At 49.2% G+C, this 16,343-nt stretch overlaps 1 protein-coding gene across 3 annotated transcripts in view; it reads right to left on the bottom strand.

Annotated features, from left to right (window-relative positions):
* Positions 1-4,833: 4,833 nt before the first annotated feature.
* Positions 4,834-16,343, bottom strand: part of Anp32a (acidic nuclear phosphoprotein 32 family member A) — a 39,541-nt gene continuing 28,031 nt past the window's right edge. For all 3 annotated transcript variants that reach the window (XM_031343296.1, XM_031343297.1, XM_031343298.1), the window contains exons 2-7: positions 12,707-12,856; positions 12,387-12,509; positions 9,866-10,058; positions 8,763-8,860; positions 6,246-6,309; positions 4,834-6,073 (exon numbers count right to left, since the gene is read on the bottom strand). In XM_031343296.1, the coding sequence (XP_031199156.1) occupies positions 6,012-6,073; positions 6,246-6,309; positions 8,763-8,860; positions 9,866-10,058; positions 12,387-12,509; positions 12,707-12,856 (690 nt within the window). In that variant the 3' untranslated portion in view covers positions 4,834-6,011. The remainder of the gene's footprint in view (positions 6,074-6,245; positions 6,310-8,762; positions 8,861-9,865; positions 10,059-12,386; positions 12,510-12,706; positions 12,857-16,343) is intronic.

Raw genomic sequence — 16,343 nt, 5'->3', positions numbered from 1 at the left:
TCAGAAGTCTTGAGTTCAATTCCCAGCAGCCACACACATAATGGCTCATGACCATCTGTACAGCTACAGTGTACTCACTCATACATATAAAATAAAATAAAAAATATTAAAAAAAGATTTATTCATTTTATATATGTGAGTACACTGTCACTGTCTTCAGACCCACCAGAAGGGGGCGTCAGATCCCATTACAGATGGTTGTGAGTCACCATGTGGTTGCTGGAAATTGAAGTCAGGACCTCTGGAAGAGCAGTCAGTGCTCTTAACCGCTGAGCCATCTCTCCAGCCCAAGATTTCTTAAGCTCAATAATTTAAACTTAACTTTAGCCCTCACAGTTGGTTCGCACCTCCAACTGTGAGGGTTCCAGGTTTGGCAGCAAATTCCTTTACCTCTTGAGTCATCTCACTATCACATCACTTAAAAAAAAATTAGTTTTCACTCTCTTATTTCCCCTTTTTTTTTCCCAGTATCTCCCAATCTTGAGGCATGCAGGCAGTTGCTCTCACCTACTCTCTACAGGAGCTATGAAAATCATGTAGACCCAGGTTTGAAACTCAACTCTGCTATTTGTTGGCTGTGTGACAAATTAGTTAGATCATTCAATGTCTCTGAGTCTCACTATCCTTAACTAAACGTAGTACAATCAAACTTTTCTTTCCAGGTCATTGGGAGTATTCAATTTAATACACCATTCTCCAAACTTCTCTCACGGCAAGACTGCTTTGGGGATTGGTAAAATCTTGAGTCCTGGGTTTTCCAGATCCCAGTCTAGAGTGAACCAGAATTCCCCTGGGGTAAGACCTGGCTATTGGACAAACCCTGGGGACTCCGATCAGGAAATCTTTGGGAACACTGGTGCTGATCATCAACTACTGTGCCCAATACTTAGCATATAATCTTTACTGAGCACTTCCCTGTGTGCAGTCCTCATAGTGAGGATGATTATGAACCAAATAACAGTTCTCGTGATGAAAAGCAGACTTGTTCAAGGACCACTGGGGGTTACCCGCTCTGCATTGGTCAGGCTGAGGCTGAATGGGGCGGTGGGATGCTAGCTGTTCCTGATTTCCTGACTCTGGTGGCAGGCTGTCTTTCCCTGGAAGATGCACCTCCACAATCAGGCTCCTCCTCCCAGTTCCGTGCAGTAAGATCTGTGTTTTGCTTTTGGTGCTTGGTGGTTGTTTTGCTTGTTTGTTGAGACTGGGTCTCACTTTGTAGCCCTGACTGGGCTAGACTATGCTGGCCTTGAACTTTCAGAGATCCTCCTTTCTCCTGAGTGCTGAGATTAAAGGGTTTTGCCACCATGCATGGCCTAAGAATGGTCTTATTAATAACTGTCTCTGTGGACCCGGAGAGGTGCCTGTGGTTAATAGTACATATTACTGTGTTTGCAGACGAACTGAGCTTGACTCCCAGCCTCTGCTCTGGGTGGCTTACAACTGCCTGTAAACTTGAGAGTTTCTGACTTCCTATTCTGGCCTCCTTTGGGCACCTGCACTCATGTAAATATAGCCCCACACAGACACACATATGCACATGCATAATTTAAAACATTAAGCCTTTCAAACAATAACCAAACTGTCTCTACTCTACCACTACCCACACATGTCTCTGGACACCAGGCAGGGGCTCCTTGACACCCGCTGTCCTTGAGAGCGAGCATGGGACATCATCCAGCTGGACATCTGGAGTGGAGAATGTTCACATCCACTGGTTCATCCACAGTCCAATGGTGCCTCACTAAGAGGAACTGTTTGTTATGTCCGTGTCTGCTCCTGGAGTCCCAGTGACAATGTCCCCCTGGGTTTGGCTTCCTCCAGTCTCTACCCTGCTGGCACCTTCCTGGCTAGCTGCAGATCTGTCTCCATCTCCAGCCTCTCTCTCTTTGTCCTATTCTTGCCTATGCCCAGCCTGCCACAGGAACTGCTTGTTAGGGACCCGGGATGGGAATCCTTCCAAATGTGAACAATGAGTTTTGGAACCAGGATATAAATAGTCCTTGCAAGTCAGCAAATGAGAGCCTGAATTGCTCACCTCTGGCCTGCATCTGCTAGCACTTCTAACACAGGATAAGAGCCATGTCTCTGGTGTCAGGGACCTGGGGTTTTAAGGCACTTACTAGCTGGAGAGTCACCTTGCCTCTGAAGCTCAGTTTCCATCTCTGCGCAATCCAGGAGACTGGAGGGAATGGCGGTCTGAAAGCATGAAGCCTGGAGGCTACACCACAGATCATGCCTGCCATCCTTTCTCCAGACAATGGCTTGACTAGGAGATGAACCTTCCACTGGTAGTCGGCATCGGAAACCCATTGCACAGGGAATGTGGAGAGCTGTTAATGGGTTGGTCCTATTGCCACAGGAAACCTGTAGGGTTGGCTCCTGCAACACTGCACTTTATCCCTCACCACAGAGGATTGTACCAAAGCCCAGAGAAGCTATCCTGGGCTTGAGGCTGGCCTCTTCCACTCCCTTGTGGTGTGACCTTGGGCCCACCACTTGTCCTCCCTGAACTTGATCAAGTTAGAGGGTGAATGAAGAGGCTTTTGTTTTATTTATTTTATTTTTTAAAGACAATTTCTCAAGTACCCAGGCTGTCCAAAAGCTTATTATATAGGCAAGGATGGCCTTGAACTTCTGATCCTCTCGCCTCCAACTTCCAAGTTCTGGGATTACAGGTGGATGCCACTATGGACAGCTAGGACTGGGTGACTTCTACTGGCTGCTTGGGATTCATCCATATAGCACTTACTAGCACACTGGTGACCCCAGTTGTGACGGTGTGAGCTGAAAAACCAGTTCATGATGCCTCACCCAGTAGTCTTGCACCACAAGTCAAGGATACAGTCAGGTAAGGGACTTAGTATAAGGACAAGAAAGTTGGCTCTGGGACCAAACATGAGCTCAGCTCCATGGGGCTCTTCTGTATGACACTGAGTCACTCTGAGATTCTAAGGAAACCAGCTGGACTGGATGCGTTTGAACTTCTGGGCTGGCCACAGGGTCAAGGCTCAGAAACAGTTCACTCTTCCTTCTTTCTAATATTAGCAAAACTAATATTACAGTGTGGCAGCAGGCCTGGGTTTTACCTATTACGCTCAAGGTACTCAGCCCCAGCCTTCCTCATCTATGGGGGGACAGCTCAAGGGGGACAAAGAATGTACTCATACGTGCAAACACGTGAAGGCCAGAGGTCAACCTCAGTGAGTGCTCCTAGCCACTCACCTTGATTGACATAGGGTCTCTCAGTAGGATCTGGGGCCTGCCAAGTAGGCTAGGCTGGCTGACCAGTGAGCCCCAGGGATCTGCCTGGCTGCCTCTCAGTGCTAGGTTACAAGCCACACACGACACACCCAACTTTATACGATGGATGCTGAAGATGGTACTTAGGTCCTCATGTTTATACTTAACATCTCCCCAGAACTTTCATCAACCTCCCTCAAAGGTGGATAGAAATCCCTGGCCTGATACAGAAGGGGAGTCTCCTGGAGGCTGCCTGCAAAACTTGGTTCTTCACTACTCACACTATGCCAATTAAACCACAGAGGGGCTTGGGGACCACGGCATCTGTCTGGACACATCACTTCCATGTTCTTGGTACCCTCCTCGTGTGGACATGCCTGCCTGGCTCCCCCTCATGACCACAAAGCTTAACCTCCCGGAGACCACCTGACCCTGCTTCCAAAGCCAGAGGTAGCTAGCCTAAAAGAGCAGGTGAGGTGAGGCCCAGGTCTTCTCAGATGCGTGCAGGAGTCACTGGAATCCCACCATGATTGAGAGATAGTGAGTGTTTGCTACAGGGTGCAAAGCTGTATGGCTGAGAAGAAGGGCATGCAACCAGTGTGCTGCTGCCGCTGTTTTGGGAAGTTTTAGGCAATCTCATACACGATACAAAAATGCTAGGAGAGGCTTGGCCCAATGAGCATCTTGTCTAAAGTTGACTATGGAGAACCTGTGAGGGGCGCTTGTAGGCAGAGGCAGGTGAATCTCTATGAGGTTGATGCCAGTCTGATCTACAGTGTGCCAGTGCGATTTACTGAGAAAACTCTTTTTTAAAAAGAAAAACGAAAGGTGTAAGTACTTGGGGTTGGTGAGATGGAGACAACCTGCTGAATACAAACCTTTGCCATGGAGCCTGCCCGATGCCTGAGACCTATGGGATGGAAAGAGAAACCGACACCCCAAAGCTGTTCTGACATGCAACACACACACACACAAAATGTAAATAGACTTTAAAATTTTAAGTGTGATTACTTATGAGAAGGATGCTGCAGAAACTGAAAATAATCCAACAATCTACCTATTTGGTTACAATAAATCCAATCAGAACCCAGTCATAGGATTAGCAGGGGACCACCTGAATTCTCCAGAAAATCCCAAAAACAGAGACCCAAGGCTGTAAGTTAAAAGGACAATAAATACCAGCTGTTAAGTCTATGGTTTGTTAAATAATGTTTTATACGTTCCTGAATTTAAGCATACATTCTTTTACAATACGAAAAAAAAAATCAAAGATATCTTAAAAACAAGAACAAGAGCTATTTATAGTTGGTCTGCCTTTTGGGTGCTTATTTATTTATTTACTCATTAATTTACTTATAAGTCTGGTACCCTTTTTTCCTCTTTCCCCCACTTTAAAAAATGTAGACTTTAAGTAGAACGTATCCCACCCAGGCTTGCTTTTCGAACAAAGTCTCCAACTCGGTGTAAGGTTTTTTACTCTGTTAAGAAAGCTGTTTAGCAGGCGACATAACAAGACTTCCCTCCTGGGCCAGCACTTGATCCTAGGGCAATCAATGGCTTGTAAGGACTCAAAAGAAGCCATCTCCCAAAAAATTGTATAAAAAAGATTTATTGAAATTTATCAATGACAAACAGACATAAAACTCAAAAGTTTGGCTCTTCTCAAGGGTGGGAGAAAAAAGAGTTGCAGTTGTTCTGTACAAATGAGACGCAGGGTGGGAAACAGGACTTCTAAAGCGATCTGGAAGAGGGACGCAGAAGGCACACAGCATTCCCAAGGAGAAACCTGCGGCCACTGGGTAAGAAAATACAATTTTGCATTCCTTTTCCGTGCTCCGATGTATGCAAGAAGGAAAACAAACAGAACAAAAACCCAGAGGACACGCAGGGAGCCTCCGGAGCTTAGATTTGTAAAAAGGTTCTAAGCTGGAGTGCCCGAGATGAGTCCTCCTGTCATTTCTGCAAAACAAGTTGCTCTAATATTTTACAGAACCAGAAAGAACAGGTTTGTTTTGTTTTTTGTTTTTTGTTTTTTTTAAGAAGCTGAAACATTTTACATGTATCTCCTATGCCTGCCGGTTTTTTTTTTTTGGGGGGGGGGGGTTGTTTTGTTTTGTTTTTTTTTCTTTTCAGCTCTCGGGATCACAGCCCCAGAGTAACAAGAGTTCTCTTTGCTAAAAGCAAAGCCCACTGCCATCTGTGGAGGTGGGGGAAAGGGATGAGAGATGGGGACTGTCCCCAAACCAGTGCCAAAATACGCCTTCCGGTTGCTATTTACAAACTGGGGGTGCTGGGTGCCTCTGGCAGCGACCACACAAACCAGAACAGGAGTTAGTGAAGAAGACAGAGGCTGGGATTCAGCGCCTCTTGGGCTGTGAGTCACCCGGCAAAGGCCAGCCATGGCCTCCTGATCAACTCTGGGGATGTGGGACATACCAGAAAACGTTAGACCTCCAAGCCATCCTCTCCAGAGAGTAAGAACAAACACTTGCTTGGTGTGCACTAAGCTATTGAATTTATGGGGACAAAACCAGACACAAGGAAAAAGGAGGGGGGGAAATAAAGTGTGGCAGTAAAAATAGTATTTTATTCCTCCCCTCCCCCCCCACTCCCACCCCCGGCAACCCCCAGTACACTTTTCCCCTCTCATTCCCACAGCAACGCTACAATCAGAAAAAAATAAGTTTCGGGGGCAGGAATAGGAGGGGGAGGGGATATGGGTAAAAACAGTCAAATCACAATAGGAATTTCCCCAAACAGGTTAATTCCCCTTAGTCATCCTCTTCGCCCTCATCGTCGGGTTCTCGTTTTCGCTTCTGACTCCCTTCTTCTTCTGGAAAAATGGAGGGAAAGGGATGGTTATCAGGCAGCCATCTTTCAGTCAGTCCCCCCCCCACACACTGGGAAGCATGGGTACCCCCTTCCATTGTCTGGCCCTTAAAGCCCAAGCAGGGCAATGCTAGAGTCAAAGGGGTCACCTGGAGAAAGCAAGAAGGCTGACATACCAGCAGCTTCTTCTTCATCTTCCTCATCATCCACTTCCCCGTCGTTGTAACCTTCCTCATCCTCCTAGGGGAAAGACAGACAGCGGGATGTTAGAAGTGCCCCTGCTGGGTCTGGGGAGGCAGCTCCCAGTCCCACCTATCCAAGCTCCACCCTAGCACCTATGTAAAGGTCAGGCCTAGTAGCAACACCCGAGTATCCTGGCACCTTGGAGACACAGATAGGTGGGAACTCTGGAGCTCACCGGTAGCCAGTTTAGCTAAATCAGTGAGCTCCAGGTTCAACGAGAGACCCTGGCTCAAAATAGAAGGCAGAGAGTAATTGAGAAACACAGCTGACACTGACTTCTGGCCTCTACACATGCTGCATGCACACACAAACACATGTGTACACACACAAACACTTATACTATACGCATATACATACATGAGTTAGAGAGAGACGTCCCTGCCTAGAAAGGCCTCGCATCCTATCTTAGAGCTCACAATAAGGCCTGCAGCTCAGGATGAATACACAGTAGGGCTTCTTACTGTTTTGTACCAAGGAACCACTTGAGTCTGAAGACTCTCAATATGTGGCCTAAGACATTTCCCACATCAAGTTAAGATATTGGGGGTTACCTGGGGTGGGGAGGTAGTTTTGGACTGCCCCATGTTAGAAACATTGGATGTGTGAAGCCTCTAGAAAAAAGGCAGCTTGCTAGTGTGCAGGCTCTTAGGAGAACAAGCTCTGTAGGCAGAGGCCCTGTCACTGAAAGTAGGCCATCCTTTCTTGCATCTGTCCTCAATGTGGTTTTAGCTTCAGGGAAAGACCCCAGTTTCATCAAATCCAGAATCAAGTGGGCAAGCCGAGTCTGGCCCCCTTCAGCCAAGCCTAGGCAGCTTAAGGGCTTGGGGATGTAGCAGATCGACTCGAGGGCCCTCGAGGTCCTCACTTCCAACTTGCTTGGGATTCAGCCAGCCCTGTGACTTCATCCTCCCATACCAGGATCCTTGTTCTGGGTCATTCCCAGAGTTCCACACCGGTAGCCTCTCTGTATCTGAAGACCTGGTTTCTATGGTTTCTAAGGCACACAGCAGCTCATCACTGTTTCTAAAGACAGTTGAAGTAAATTCACTTTTATACTGTTGAATAGTTCTCTCCCTGGTCTGTTTGCTAAGAGAGAGAGTGTGTGTGTGTGTGTGTATGTGTTTAAGAGCTCTTTCACTGGTACCTGGTAAAGGGCAGATGGTCAATGAGATTACGGAAAAAAATAGAACAAAATCCACACATGGGGCTCTTATGACGGCAGGCAGGAACGGTATGAGGAGGGACAGTCCACTAGCCAGTATGTTCCATTACCTTGTCCTCAAGGAAAGAGGTTCCCTCCTGCAAGTATCCCTTAAAGGTGGGGTGTCAGCCTAAACCCAGAAGGCAGAGAAACTGCAGGAACAGATGGGAGCCTGGCTTTTCTGCTAGCATGCATCCACCCTCCCGACCCCTAGGGTAGGCAGGCTGGGAAACCTGCTCAGATGGTGTGTGTGGTGGGTGGACTTGTGTACTACAAGCAAGGAGGCGGAAAACCGGGAGAAGGAGGGACGATGGCCTGTGTATTGCGAGTGTGTGCCCGAAGGCACCTGTTCGTGAGTGTGCGCTGAAAACTTTTCCTGGTGTACCAGTTACTAATGGCAAGAACAGATTCGGCATTCTGAACAACTCATGGAAAAATCACCCTGCTTTGAGAGACCCTGAGCATCCAAACTCAAATCCTAACACCCAAGGAACAAGGAGGAAGGTATGGACGTCTGAGACCGTGGCGGCCGTACCTCTCACCAGACCCCTTCTGTCAATGTGTTACTTTACTCTCAATAACCCAGTGAGAGAGGTGACAGGGTTCCTACTTCACAGGTGACAAGAGACCCAGAAAAACCAAGAAATCTGCCCAAACACACACAGCTCAGGACAGGAGCTATTACAAAAATAAGTAGGAGCTGGGGAGTGATGGCAAACACCTTTAATCCCAACCCTCAGAAAGTGGAGGCAGGCAGATCTCTATGAGGTTAAAGCCAGCCTGGTCTACAGAGTAAGTTCCAAGACAGTCAAGAGTTACACAAAGAAACCCTGTCTCAAAACAAAAAAACAAAGAAACAAAAAAAAAGGCGGGGGTTGGCAAGAGGGCTCAGCAGGGTAAAGATGCCAAGCCGGGCAACCTGAGTCCAATCCCCAGAAATCATACAGTGAAAGAACAGACCTCACTCCCAAAGTTGTTCTCTGACCTCCTCAAAGACAGGCCCCACCCAAAGCACATTGAGCCCGTTTCCAGCAACCCTTTTCCCTACTCTGAAACAACTTCCTCATAACGCCAGCTGACGTCTGTGCAGCTCACTGTACGTAAAAGTTCTGGAAATGGACCCTTTGCCTTCTCCAGCAGTGGGCAAGGAGATAGAGAACCAAGGCACCTTCCTGGGTTGCTGTGACCAATGAGGGGCCTGCCAGGGGCAGAGGTGGGACTGCACAGGTGCCCAGCCCAGTCTCCTTACCTCCTCCTCTCCACTCACGTCCTCTTCCTCCCCTTCTTCCTCCTCATCCTCTTCCTCTTCATCTTCCACTAGCTGAGCATATTCATCATACTCCTCCTCTGTGGGGGATGGGCAGCAAGAAGCCAACAGGGATTGAGATGACTGGGGGGGGTCCAAGTCTGCCTCACCCCCACCAAAGCTCAAAGCCCAATTGCTCTTATGCACACAGGTGGTGTTCACATGGCCAAACACACAAAAAGTGACTCATGTTAGCTTTCCTCCAAGTCAGATATGTGGAAGATCCTCTGTGTGGGTCAGGCCACAGAGAAGTGGAGGTTTGAGCAAGAAGCTCTGGGGCCCCAGGGAAGCAGAGAGGCTAGGTCAACATAACTAACCCCTCTTCAGAGAAATGCCTTGTTCAGAGAAATGCTGTGTAGTGGAGCAACTGGCCCGGGGCTTGGAGGACTGGCCCGGGGCTATACCACAGACCCCTGCCACGCATTACAACACCACACTGTGTCCAACAGGGGGACACTTATAATCTATTAAGCAAAGTATTTCCACCAAAGCTGACAGGATATATGAACATATATGAACATTTCACAGAAGCCCCCAGACCAACAAGGACAACAGAATCTTATGTCTACATTGACTGGCACTATCTGAGTGCTTCTGTTTGGGCTATAAAGCCCTGCAGGAGAGCTACAGGGTGTCAACTGCAAGGAATCTTTGGAGTCAATGGGATGGGGTAGGGAGGAGGGGCCCTTAGCCTTTCCTTCCTCCCCAAGGGATCTGACAATTGACTATAGACCCCAAATTCCCTGGGGCCAGAGAAGGGCCCAACGCTGGCCAGTGGTCCTGCATCTTGCAACCACCAGGGGGCGCCACAGCCTCTCCAGCAGAAGACCCTGGTCTCCCAGACAGAGAAAGGTCCTGGGGAGCCCATCCCCACGACTGGCCTCTTCTCCTCCCAAGACTGGGGTCACACTATAGATATATACAGAGTGTCCTTCCCTGGGGGACTTGAGGCCACCAGTCCCTCTTCCCTTTGAAAACTAGTGGCAGATGGCTTGCCAGCTTGTCCAGAGTGAGCTCTGCATCCCAGGATCCCCATTGCCACCTACCATCCTCGTCTTCCTCATCGTCATCCTCCACGTAGCCCTCGACATCAGAGTCAGGGGCCTCCTTGTTGTCCCTGTCATAGCCATCGAGGTACATGACCTGGGGCAGGAGCTTGAACACGTTTTCTCGGTAGGCATTCAGGTTGGTCACCTCACAGTTGAACAGGTCTAGGCTCTTGAGATTCTCTAACTTCTTCTGCAAGTGGAGAAAGGTCAACAGTGAGGGCAACTGTGGAAGGGGGCAGGAAGGGGGACACGCCCTAGGAAAGCAGCAGGGACAGCCCAATAATTTGGAAAGAAGGAAGCCCGGTATGTCCTTGTGCATGTGTGCATGGTGCGTGTGCATCTGTACATACTGTGTGTGTGTTTGTATGCATGGTGCATGTGCACAAGTGTGCATGCACACTCATTTGTAGAAGTTAGAGGTCAACTCTGGTTATCTTTATTGTTTTATACACACATATATGTATGTATGCATGTATGTATGTATGTATGTATGCATGTATGCATGTATGCATGCATTCAGCTGTTACTTGGGCTCTGAGGATTTGAACTCATATCCTTATGTCTGCATAACAAGTGCTTTACCACTGAGGTCAGACCAGTCCTGACCTATCATGTTGGATAGCTACGAAAATAGAGGCTGGGCTGGTGAGATGGCCCAGAGGTTAAGAGCACTGACTGCTCTTCCAGAGGTCCTGAATTCAATTCCCAGCAACCACATGGTGGCTTACAACCATCTGTAATGTGATCGGATGCCCTCTTCTGGTGTGTCTGAAGACAGCGACAGTGTACTCACATACATAAAATAAATAAAAAAATACTTAAAAAAAAAAAAAAAAAAGAAAAAGAAAATGGAGGCCCAGGAAGTGAGGAGGGACACAGCTAGCAAGAAATGCAGCTGAAATCCTGACCTCAATCAATGACCACAGGGAAGAGTCCCTGTTGCCATGGGGACCAGGTCAAACTAGGAAGAGTAGACCCCTCAGAGTCAGTCTTGATCCTCTACTATGTTGTACACACACCCAGGTAATTCTCAGTGGAGGGGCCAAAGGCAAAGAGCACATCTGAGCTCTGCTCTGTGTAAGAAAGACTTTATAGACTCAGCTGTCTACACTCCCAACACAAGTGAGTCAGAACTTTGAAGAGGTTTCTCTTCCTAACAAAATGATGACATCAGGGCTTCCAAGCAGATGAAACCAGCTCTGCCTTCGCCCAGGTCAGTGGGAGACCTGCAAAGAACTTCCTGTGGTCAGTGTGCTTGATTAGCAAGACACACAGACAGGTAAAATCTAAGCTTGAGAAAGCAATGCTGCTGCGCAGTGGTGGCGCATGCCTTTAATCCCAGTACTTGGGAGGCAGAGGTGGGTGGGTTTCTGAGTTCGAGGCCAGTCTGGTCTACAGAGTGAGTTCCAGGATAGCCAGGGCTATACAGAGAAACCCTGTCTCAAAAAAAAAAAAAAAAAAAAAAAAAAAAAAAAAAAAAAAAAAAAAAAAAAAAAAAAGAAAAGAAAAGAAAAGAAAAAGAAAAGAAAGAAAGAAAAAGAAAAAGCAGCGCCAGCTTGCTTTGCTGTTCTGGCCCCCTGACCCTCTGATCCCACGTCAGTGTCCAGAGACCGATGAGTGCTTTGTGGACTCGAGGAACAGCCCTTCCTCAAGTCAAGCTTCCCAACTTTTCTCTATTTCTTTTTGTCACATCTTCAGGCCGTTTCCTTAAAAACCAAAAGAGCGCTAGTCGCGGAGACTGTCATTCTGACTAAAATTTCCCTTTCTAACTGGAAAATGAGTAAAGCAAGAACCAGAAGTGTTATCCATCCTGTCTCTGAGGCCCTGGTCACCAAGAGAGACACTCTTTTCTCCATATGCAAGTGAAGGCCTGCACCGGGCCTTCCCACCAGGCACAGCCTCAGACTCTAGGAATCCCGTGTCTGTGTAAGCACTAACCCTTGGAAGAAGCAATGGCCCACCTACTCCAGAGTCAGCTTATATATCTAGATTTGCTCCTCTCTCCTCAGAGGGTGGTAAGCCAGTCAGGCTGTGAGCCCAGACATACCACAACCCAGGCTGAAGGGTACACACCAGACCAGGCTCCATTCCCTGCCCCACACTAGGTACCCATTCAGTCTGGGTGACCTTGGTCCAAGCTGAATTCTCCATGGACTAAGCAGAAATAGTACCCACGGTAGCTCACAGCACAGGGTGAGAGAGTCAACGAAAAACAGCGATAAACAAATGTAACTGTGTAAGTTGCCCCCCCCCACCCCAAGGAGAAGACCCCAGGGACTCACCAGTGGCTCCCACCACCCAGGGAAAGGAGAAGACCCCAGGGACTCACCAGTGGCTCCCACCACCCAGGGAAAGGAGAAGACCCCTGGGACTCACCAGTGGCTCCCACCACCCAGGGAAAGGAGAAGACCCCAGGGACTCACCAGTGGCTCCCACCATCCCAAGGAAAGGAGAAGACCCCAGGGACTCACCAGTGGCTCCCACCACCCAGGGAAAGGAGAAGACCCCAGGGACTCACCAGTGGCTCTATTGTGCTGAGATCTTTTATTTTGTTGCCACTTAAATTTAGATGCTTAAGGTTCGGACATTTCTCTGCCAATACTTCCAGGTCCCCTGAGATTCTGTTTTCACTTAATTCAAGCTGTATGAGGCAGGAAGGGAAAAGTGCGTTTAACACCAAGCTCAGGGCTACTCTCCCCAGACAGCTGGAAGGAAACATCCCCAGGGACTGAGCCAGCAAGCTGGAGCAAGCACCTGGCCTTGCCCTTAATTATGCTCTCGGAGCACGAAGCACAAAGCACCCCCACCCGGAGCCTCCCGGCTTCCCCGGCTGTTTACCTTCTTGAGTTTGTTTAACTTTGGTAAGTTCGAAATGGAGGTGAGGCCTACGTTGATTGTACTTAGGAATTCCAGTTCTTCAAACTCATCCGTGAGGCCTTCAATTTTGCCTTCAATTGACTTACAGTTATCCAGGACCAGCTCTTTCACCTGGAAAGGGAAGGCTGTTGTGAGTGGACGTGGAGAAGGGGGTCAGAGAGGCGCTCCAACCCAGTGTCCCAGCAATTGCCTTATCCAGACCAGCACTGCCCATCTTCCCACCATTAGCAAGACCCAGATAGGAGAAAGTTGGATAAACACACCTCTAGAACTGGGGAGCCACTGGGGAGAATATAACCAGTAGGCTTTGCTGTCACCAAGGCTGGTGTGTGTGTGTGTGTGTGTGTGTGTGTGTGTGTGAACAAGCCCCTGCTACACACTCTTCAACCCCAGTACACAATAAAAAAACACAGTCCCCACTGCCCACAGGCATCAGCCACAATGGTGGTGGCAGTGGCACCTGGTATTCCTGCCTACAAATGTCCAGACCAGACACCCACTGGAGGCAGGCTACTCAACTTCCCAAGCTCAACCCCCCTCCCCCACACCCCCTCGACAAATGTTCATGGTCGCAAGCAACACACTCATGCTTGCTCTCCCTCCTTCCTCAGAGGCCTGGCCTCATCACTGCAATCAGTGATGCTTCCACCAAAGGGGCAACAGAGCAGAGAACCCTCTTCTACATCCTCCTGACTAGACAGCACTGTCCAGCAGATGGTTCCACCAGAAAATATTTGGTGCTGTCCAAGATAGAGCCACAAGCCTCGTGTGGCTCTGAACACTTGGGTGTTATTTTAATCATCTTAAGTACACAGAGATATAAGGCACAGTTACTGGACCACATGGCTCATGGATGTGTTCCTTGGTCCCTGCCTCGTAGATGAAAAGAGAACCAGTACTCCTAAGACAGCCCACACTGAAATGTGAGGGTCCCTACCCACTCCCTCTCCAAAGACGGGGAGGGTGGTAGGAGGTATTTCTGTGTTTCTGACAGAGTGGAAAGAGACAGTAAAAGTCACTCTTGTGAGGAGGTACTAAACCAAATTCACTGCAGGGGCAGTTGCTGGCTCCAACGAACACAGCAAATGGATGATAGGCCAGGGGATGATAGTCAGTGGGTATAGCCACTGGAATTGGCAGGCAGACCAAGGTACCCCTGGGCAAGCCAGGTGCTTGGGGAACCCAGTCTCTTGGTGATACCAGGAACCTTACTGTGGTATGGAACCAAGGATTGACACATGTATGCTAGGCAAGCACCTGTTCCCTTTATTTAACTTTTCTTTTTTGTTCCTGTCCCTTTTTACTTTGACACAAGCTTTCTCTGAGTCGCCTAAGTTGGACCTGAACTTTCCTTGTACATAGCTTTAAAAGGCCTTCAATTGGTGATCCTCCTGACTAGCTGCTGAAGTAGTTGAGATTAGAGATCTGTGGCACCAGGCTGAAAGGAGCCTAAAAGGAGAAGACTGACCCCTCCTGATGCACTTGTCCCCATGTCCCCATGTACCACAGGACTCCGCCTCAGAACCAGCTTCCACACTGCGGCCTCTGGGAAACATGGAAAATACTGACTGGATGTGCTGTACCCTCCACCCATGGGATTCACCACAGGCCCACTTGGCTCACAGGCTCGCCACAGTCCTCCTCCTCCTCCCCTGCCACTCTGCATAAACAGCCCACAAGCCAGTGCCCACCCATGGCTGCACCTCTCCTCTAAGAGGACTTGGCCTAGAGAATCCTCTGGTCTTCCAGCGACTGCTTGCATTCTGCCACTCTGCAGGGAAGAGGTACAAAACAGGGTCCACTCCAGGCTAACGGGCAGGGCAGGGACTATGGGCACCTGGGCCTCAGGGAGCCCTGCCTTCCGCCTTCCCTGTGGAGACAGTGAGTGCTCCATGCAGGGCAGCCTAGCAAGGATTCACAGTTCTACCCAAAGGAAAGAAAGCCAGGAAGACCACCTTTCTCCCTGAGTCACGAACTCCCTCCAAGCCTCTGCCCTGGCCATGCTCCATCTTCTCAATGGATCACTGGTGCAGATCAAGTCACTCACTGGTTAGGATAAGAATGAAGCCCTTGGAGCCCTTCACCCTACAGGCAGGAAAGCTGTAGAGAGAGGAGGTCTGGCTGTGTGGGCAGCAAGCCAATGGAGGGAGGGAGAGCAGCTGTGGGGCGAGGGACACAAAGTCTGAGGTGTTGTGTTGGACTCCTGTGGTCCAGTCTTCTTCCTTAACTGGTTTTCCAGGGAATCCCTGCTTCCAAAGGCAGATCCCAGCGTCTCCTCAGATACTGCAGACATATGTGGTTTTCCTAGAGTGGTCAATGGCCTCTCCCTTTAATGCCATGAGCAAGCATGAGAGGACCTGGGAGGGGAAACTAATGCTGGACCTAGGGGAAGTTGTCTCTATGTGTGTGGGGGTGGGGTGGAGAGCAGTGGTGGGGGGTGGGAGGGGGAACAGCACAGCACCTCCCCAATTTCTGCTAACCAGACAGGCTGCCTTGCATTTCTACAAACAGCTGATCAGGCCAGTCTCCACCACCTCCCAGTGCCACATCCAAACTGAGAGTCCCTCCTCTCAGGGACAATATGTAAGTCAACACAGCTACTGTTCACACACACACACACACACACACACACACACACACACACACACACACACGACTCTCACTGACCTCCCCATAACAGACACATTTAAATATTACACACACCCTAGTTACAGATTTACAGCCACATTCAGAAACACCCGTGTGGTGGGTTTGAAGACCTGGCTCAGTCAGTAGTGTCTGGACCTGATCCCCAGCAGCCCACAAACTGTGTTCAAGGTCACCATTGGTTACCAAGTCAAGTCTGATGCCTGCCTGGATTTTATGAGAAGTTGTCTCAAAAAAAAAAAAAAAAGACTAAGAAAAGGAAATACTTAGCCTGAAAGGCAGGCCCAGCAGGTGGCTGCCTAGGCCAAGTGGTCAGTGCTGGTTGGCCACTCAATGTAGCGGTCCCCTGAGGCATCTTTGCCATTCCAAGGTACAGGAACAACGCCTACCCAGAGATCACTTAGGTCCATAGGCCCCCGTGGCTGTAATGGCTTCCCTTCAGCCCTTTCCTATCCTACCAGCTGGGCAGGCATCACATCTACCTCCGCAGTCACCAAGGTGCAGAGCTCAGCCTGGCCTGACTCTGGTGGCTATGCACTCCTCCTCCTCCAGTGGGGTGTGGGGCCCCCAGGAGTAGGGGCTGTTTCCTCTCTGGGGAAGTGTCAGGTAGCCTTTCCCAGTCTCCTTTGCTTTTCTGCACATCCTTGCTGACAGGGAGTAAGGGTGTCTGCACTGTTTAGAAGGGGCCGGGGCAAAGAGCAGAAGGTCTCAGTCGTATGTAGAAAGCTCAAGTCTCACAGGCCGAGAAATGGCTCAAGCCGGACAACGTGGAAAACTCTGGCCATTGTCCCGTGTGAGTCTTCTGCCTGTCCTCCCTCCACCCCCACCCCCAGCCTGTCTCCTAAGGCCTGCGACTGAGGGGACTCACCCTGCAACTGTTATCATTTCTAACCCACTTCCTCTGTCCTTGGCAGCTTGCTCTCCTTCCATGTGAGAGCATCCCTTTTGTATC

Source organism: Mastomys coucha, unplaced genomic scaffold, assembly GCF_008632895.1.
Source record: "Mastomys coucha isolate ucsf_1 unplaced genomic scaffold, UCSF_Mcou_1 pScaffold23, whole genome shotgun sequence".
NCBI lineage: Eukaryota > Metazoa > Chordata > Mammalia > Rodentia > Muridae > Mastomys > Mastomys coucha.
This window is presented reverse-complemented; position numbering and strand designations above follow the sequence as displayed.